The 6450-nt window shown below is 44.8% G+C and overlaps 1 protein-coding gene across 2 annotated transcripts; it reads right to left on the bottom strand.

Annotated features, from left to right (window-relative positions):
- Positions 1–819: 819 nt before the first annotated feature.
- LOC108669283 lies at positions 820–4080 on the bottom strand. Of its 2 annotated transcripts, none has more exons than XM_018156588.2 (5): positions 3521–4080; positions 3043–3275; positions 2452–2657; positions 1908–2067; positions 820–1795 (listed from the first exon to the last, which is right to left on the bottom strand). In XM_018156588.2, exons 1-5 carry the CDS (start codon positions 3672–3674, stop codon positions 1598–1600), a joined length of 951 nt encoding a protein of 316 aa, XP_018012077.1. In that variant the 5' UTR covers positions 3675–4080; the 3' UTR covers positions 820–1597. The 2 variants fall into 2 exon arrangements, with proteins under 2 accessions (XP_018012077.1, XP_018012078.1); XM_018156589.2 differs by having other exon boundaries at positions 3548–4080.
- Positions 4081–6450: the final 2370 nt, after the last annotated feature.

Below are 6450 nucleotides of genomic sequence, written 5' to 3'. Positions count from 1 at the left end.
GCACAGATGCCGCTCATTGCCATGCTGTCGAGACGAAACCTATCGTCGATTCAACGCCAATGAGTGACACTATCAAAAACGGTCTTCCCATCACTGCCGTTGAACCGATGCGGCATCCACGCAGCAGCAAATTGGCATGCAGCCGAGGTAATGTTGGCACAAATTTTTGACTGGGTAGCTGGATTCATAATAGGAATATTTTGACAGTTAATTGTGTGCTTAATCATTTTAAATAATATTTTAATGCCTTCATGCAAATAAGATTCGTCACAAGGAAATTCCATTTTTGAACTTTGATCTGTATGAATTAAGCTGGTTTTCAATATGAAGAAACTTTTCATTGTTTCGTCAACCTCTTACCAGTGAATGATTGATAATTTAATAGTAAGATTTCGTTTAAACCTCATGCATTTATTCTGCCGGACGTTATTCGTGTGAAAATTATCATCGAAATATAAGTACATTTAGCCCGCTATCTATTTTCTCATAATATATTCATTTGATTCTTCGAGGTAAGTCACCGATTGTTGTAAATATAACCTGAGTACTGGAATATAGAAAAACCGAACTATAAAATAATAATTCCAATAAACACACACGTGTATAGGTGAGTTTCTCACAGATCATTTCAGAAGCTGCAAGCTGCCGAAGCATTTCGTTGGTCTGCAGATTTTTTCGAGACAAAACCATAAAATTTTTTGAGGTTCTCAAGGTTCTATAAAAAGATTTTTTAACACCAAATAAATAAAGAAATTAATTAAATAATTTATTTACAATGATTATTCACAGTAATTACCTTAAAAATTAATTACCGTCAAAATAAATGTCAATATTTCAACTGGGGAGAACGAAATTTTTTCCCTAATACTCAAGAAATTTGTCATAGCAAACGACTATATAACTGGCAATAAGGCGAATATCCTCCAAGTCAGTCAGATATCAACATTTGTTCGTGCATATGATCACTCGGACTAAAACATTGATCAAGAGAAAAAATTCATGAATAAGTTTCACGATTACTCTCAGGTCTTTATGCTCCTGTATCGGCAGCATGAAATCCTGATTTTTTGCGTTTTGTGTCGGAGAGGAGTTTACTGGAGGTATCGATACATTCTTTAAGCTGCTATTTAAGCCCTAACAATAGTTAGAAACGTGAGAAATCCTGCATTAGGGCCGCCTAGGACTTGGAGAGCTCGTAAATCAGCTTCTCTATGTCCGCATTGGCTCCCGTTACGAAAGGCAGCTGCTGGGCAGCTTGCTAGCTCGGTCAACACTTATCATCCTCTCAGACTAAAAAGTCGGAATGGAGATTCTGACCAAAAACTGATTTTGAACGGGTGACCACACAAACCCAGAATTACTTTGCACCGAGTGAGTGACTATTCGGCCGAAGCCTATATGCGGTTACCGAATTTCGTTAGGGAGGTCATCTATTTTTTAAAGTTTCAGCAGCAGGAGAATTTCTAATGCTAACGTGTTTTGGAACTCCACTTAATCTTTTTTGGGAAGAAATTTGAATCTGGATAAGTAAGATAGCATTTGCATTCACGAGTACGTGAGTTGACTGCTTCTAATTCTAGCAAGGTTTCGTCAGCTTTCACACTTTGAATTCCCTGTTCAAGCCATCACTGAGTTTTTTGTTGAAGAAAAGATAGTCGAAATCAAGTTGTCTAATGAACTCGAAGCCTCTGCCTTCCATGAACTTTTTGATACCTTCAGGACCTTCAGCAGCCCAGATGATCTCGATGGTGATAACTCTGATCTTCACGTCATTCCAAGGAATGCTCTTCAGCACCTGTCGCAAATAAATTCTTATAAAAAATAGCAATGGTCACTACTATAATCACAAATCTATATCAATAATCGCACCTTTGTCTTCGGAATGAAAGAATTTCGCTTAATGTTACATTCATTTCGACGCCCTCGACGTCGAGGGACATGTAGTCCACCACAGGGTTGCCCAGCGCCGCCATGACGCTGTAGAAGGGATAGCACGGAACTCTCACAGAATTTTGTGTCTTCTCGGCATTGGTGAGTGTGTTTTCATTTGCATTTATTTTTCCCACACTGAGAAAGAAATAATGAACATATATTATCTTTACTGATACAGTCAATTGTCAGTGATGAAATAGGGAAGATATATGACCAGATATAGCAACCAAGCGCCAAACATTATCAGGTATAAACTTTTCGTTCATTATTTGTCGACAGCAACTGCTTGGGTCTTCATGAAGTTCGGGGCTCGCAAAATTATAACACGATAGGAGAATTTGACACTTGTTAAATGCTTGAGTGATATTTCCATTCTAATAATTATATAGAATTCATTACTAGATATTTCACAACCGATTAGATAAATTTTAGTTGGCCTAAACCATTGAAAATAGGAGTAAAATCTAGAACAATGAGTTTAAAATTTGATGATATTATATTCTTTTGAGAATAACTGACTCCAAGAGAAGTTCACTGTAGTTTGTGTCAGGGGCGATGCACGCCCGCATGATGTGCGCTCTTCTGTTCTTGCTCTTGAGGGCGCGGTAGCTGCTGGGCGTCGGCTCCATCAGAACCCCCGTCCAGCCGAGCTCCCGTTCCAGAAGCAACGTGTTCGAATAAGTCTCCCCAGTGAAGGCGCCTACTTCGAAGAAAAAGCCTCCTCTCTGTTTTGATAATATTATGTAAAAAGCGGACTCGGCGTTTATTAGGCCGAAGGCCTGTCGCCGATCCTTAACATCGCAGAACATCCACAGCTTGTTGCAGGCTCGAACTCGCAACTCACTGCTGCAATTTTTGCTTTGCTTAACCGCCCGGCCTCCTTGCCGGTTTTGACCAGAAACTGTCGCACAGAGCTGGGATCGAACCCGTACCTCTCTGCGCCAATCCTGGGACTCTGAACTTTAAACACTGGGCCACCCTGCCTTATATTGACTTTTAATTTTAAAAATATTTCGATTTTCATTAGCAACAGCTCGGCAACAACAATTTAAATTATATTTGCTCAAGCGCGCAGAAACGCAACGCAACTTTGGTACTGGGAACAATTACCGTATCTTTGAAAACTTCTTTCAAATAAATATCTTGGCCATGCTGGGAAAAGAACCTCCGGTTGGGGTTGTCAAGATGGTAAGGAACATCATGTGAGGGGGCGATGAGGGCTTCCTGGGCTGCCTTGATGACGGCTTCGTCGTGCATGTCCTTCCCCACGAGGTCAGGATGCAGGAACAAGTCCTCCGTCTCGGGCGACGAACGCTCCATCGCTGGTCTCGAGGTACCTTCAGCTGAGTTCAGTGTCAAAAGTAGGTTAAAATCTTTAGATAAATATAAGTGCAAAAACATAATTTTAAGTAAATAGACTAAGAAAAATAAGTTCTACAATACTTTTTATTCAAAAATTTGTATTCGCCAAAAAATGAGTGGAATTTTCAAACATATATATTGCAGTAATTAAACGTAATTTTGCAGTAAAAAAAGCCGGAACTAAATTTAGAAAAGGTTGAAAGATCTCCTAAATGAGAGGGCTCACTTTCAATATTATCAATGTTCTCTTTACTTGTGAATGCACGAGTCAAAATTATTAGGAAGAGGCATCCGGCAAAGGCAAGCAGAAGAGCTTTGCGGGAACATTTCTGTGCCATTAGCTTCATTCTTCCTAAGAAGGTCCTTTGGTGGGTTTTCATATTTGCTAAGATTTTTTTGGGAATTTTTCTGTAATATAAACACTGTTATTGAAACTGAAAATTAAAATATTTTAAAGGTTAATTAAGAACAATAGACATTACAGTTTTATAACGGGATTGTCATTTAATTGTATTTTATCGATTTCCACAATTGCTTGAAGTCAGTTGAATGCGAATGTTTTGCATATCTGTCAAATTAAAGTAGTAAACAAGATGAGAAATTAATCTATTTATTTGCTGTATTTTACACGCTGGGATCAAGTTATAGCGCCATGCTGAACACACGTGCTAATGTATAATGAAAAGTTGTGACATGTTGCTGGCAGAGAGAGGGCAGAGTAAATATGGTGTAGGTAATTATTTACACCAATGCATTCGCATTGAAAGGAAAGCTATAATTACTGCTATTGATGATGGCCGTGTACCGCTATTTGACGATGCTATTGTACCGCTATTGATGATGACTGAGACCGTAGTTAGGTGACGGGCCGAAGGTATACCATTACAACGAGCCCTCACACTGTCGTCGGCTGTGAAGTTCAAAGCACAGAAGATTGTTTACATTTGGGGTGGGAGGGAGATGGCATGAGGGTGAGCTTGGTTCTTAGCCCTCGAAGTCCTGTTGTTGTTGTTAGTTGCCAGGAACTGTCGCTCGGCGGTGCCCCCGCAGAGGCGGCGGCTCACGGGGAAGAGGAGAGAGCGATGTCCAAGGATATTGCAGATAGATGGGAGAGATGATTGGAATGCCGCAGTCGGCTCAGGGTTAGTCCAGAGGTTAAGTGGGGTTAGAGAGGTGGGGTGCGATGGACAGCTGAAGAGGTGATGGGTGGTATGATCCAGAACGTCGCATGGGTGGTATGATCGTCGCATGGGTGGTAAGAGGTGATGGGTGGTATGATCCAGAACGTCACTCAGGGCAGGGAGGGCTATTTGCTGCTCCAATTCGGGCAAGGTACGAGTTGAGTCGCGGTGAGTAGCCAGAGCGGAGCTGGGAAAGGGCGATTCTGGCTACTCTGGGGAGGAGCCGCTTACTGAATGAGATGGGGGGGGCAGGAATCATTTACATCTTGCTAGGAGCTGCTGAGGCCAGATAGGAGGAGACGGCTGAGCTGTGCAGGGTGCTGAGGGCAGTGGAGTAGGAGTCGGGGGGAAGGACTTCTTTTCCGGTAGGTGAGAGACCGAAGGGAAGTAGCGGGTCTGAAGCGTTTGTAGGGTACCTGGGATGGTGTCCTGTGGAGCATAGGAGAGAGAGGTGCTCAGCCACGGGTATGACTTCAGCTTTGCTGTGCAAGTGGGAAACTAAGGCCATTTGGAGAGAATCCATGGCTATGCTGAGAGGAGAATTCTGAATGGTTTGCAGCTTAGAGATTGCCGAACGAGGGGCGTTAGGGAACCACACATGGGCACAGAGTGGAAGGTCAAAACCCTCCCAGCTGACACGAAGGTCTTTTTTGTGATTGATGGGTGTCGGAGGTGAAGAGGGTGGTGTGGGATTTGGGGATGGATACAGACAGCCCCTTCCGACGAGCCCATGCCGCCACATTGGAAGAGTGGGAAGAGAGGACAGCAGATGCGTCGGCAATCTGCACGGTCCCCACAGCGGCTGTGAAATGGTCCGCACAGGAGGTGATTAAAGGGGCGGACTGGGGGAAGTCTGAAATATAGGAATTGAAAAGGACGGGCGAGATGACGGTGCCCTCTGGAACTCCAGCGTGAACCGGACGTGGGGAGGAGATGCAGCTGTTGTAGGAGCACCAGGCTGACCTGCCTCTGATGAAGTAGATCAGCCAGCAAGTGATGTTGGCGTGGAGGGGAGTGGAGGCGATATGAAAGATGAGCTGAGCGTGAGGCACTGTGTAAAATGCCTTGCTGAAGTCTATGGCCATTGCTATTGTCCGTGTTGGCGGGCGGTGCTGGTTGAAACCTGTAGCAATGGCCTGGGTTAGAGGAAGTAGGGCAGATATTGTGGAGTGGAGGGAGCGGAAACCGTGCTGGGAGTCCATCAGTGGAAGCGTTGCATTGAGGGAAGGGAGGAGCAGACGCTCCAGCTCCTTCACAAATGGGCAGAGGAGGGAAATGGGCCGGTATGAGGAGCTGATGGACGGAGGTTTGCCTGGCTTGGGAATGGCAATGATTGCAGCTTCCTGATGGCAGGAATGTCGGCCTTGGCGAGGGACAGATTGAAGAGTTTGGTAAGGTACTGTATGCCTCTGGGACCCAGGTGTTGGAGGTGGAGGATAGTGAGGGAGTACGGGCCAGTGGCGATGGAGGTACGCGAGCCACATACTGCCGGTCTGGTCTGATCCGGAGTGAACGGGGGAGGTGTGCCATAAAGGGGATTGCAGCACTTGATGCCTCTGTAAGTTGACCTGCAGAATGGGTCACGTTGGTAGCGGAAAAACCGCATGAATCGGTGGCAGAAGAACAGGGCTATGATGTGGTCTGCGGTGGCATGGGAATTGTTGGAGGAAATGGGTTGGTTAGGGGCTTGTCTGGTTGACTTGCCGGAGAGGGAGCGCAGGAGCGACCAAAATTTAGGTGGGTTTTTCTGCAGGTTGGTTGACTGGACCTTCATGATCCAGGTTATGCACGAGTGAGTGGTATTGGCTGTTAAGATGTTGTTGTAGAGGTCCGGAAGGCTAGGATGGTTGGGGTTCAAGGCACGGGTCCTGTCACGCTAATGGATGAGAGGGATGGCTGCGGGTGGGAAGTTGAGAATGAAATCTCTTCTACATCCGAGAGGGATATGTCGACGGGCCGCCGCGGTGAGAATCTT

This window comes from Hyalella azteca, unplaced genomic scaffold, assembly GCF_000764305.2.
Source record: "Hyalella azteca isolate HAZT.00-mixed unplaced genomic scaffold, Hazt_2.0.2 contig2333, whole genome shotgun sequence".
Lineage (NCBI taxonomy): Eukaryota > Metazoa > Arthropoda > Malacostraca > Amphipoda > Hyalellidae > Hyalella > Hyalella azteca.
Note: the sequence above shows the minus strand (reverse complement) of the source record. Positions and strands in the feature narration are given on the sequence as shown.

Excerpts from the sequence above, each read along its gene's own strand:
- LOC108669283 (XM_018156588.2), bottom strand. The coding sequence starts at position 3,674 with ATGAAAACCCACCAAAGGACCTTCTTAGGAAGAATGAAGCTAATGGCA. Across the intron at positions 2,068-2,451 it reads TACAGTGAACTTCTCTTGGA|TGTGGGAAAAATAAATGCAA; the intron begins GTCAGTTATTCT and ends TTTCTTTCTCAG. Across the intron at positions 1,796-1,907 it reads TCGAGGGCGTCGAAATGAAT|GTGCTGAAGAGCATTCCTTG; the intron begins GTAACATTAAGC and ends TATTTGCGACAG.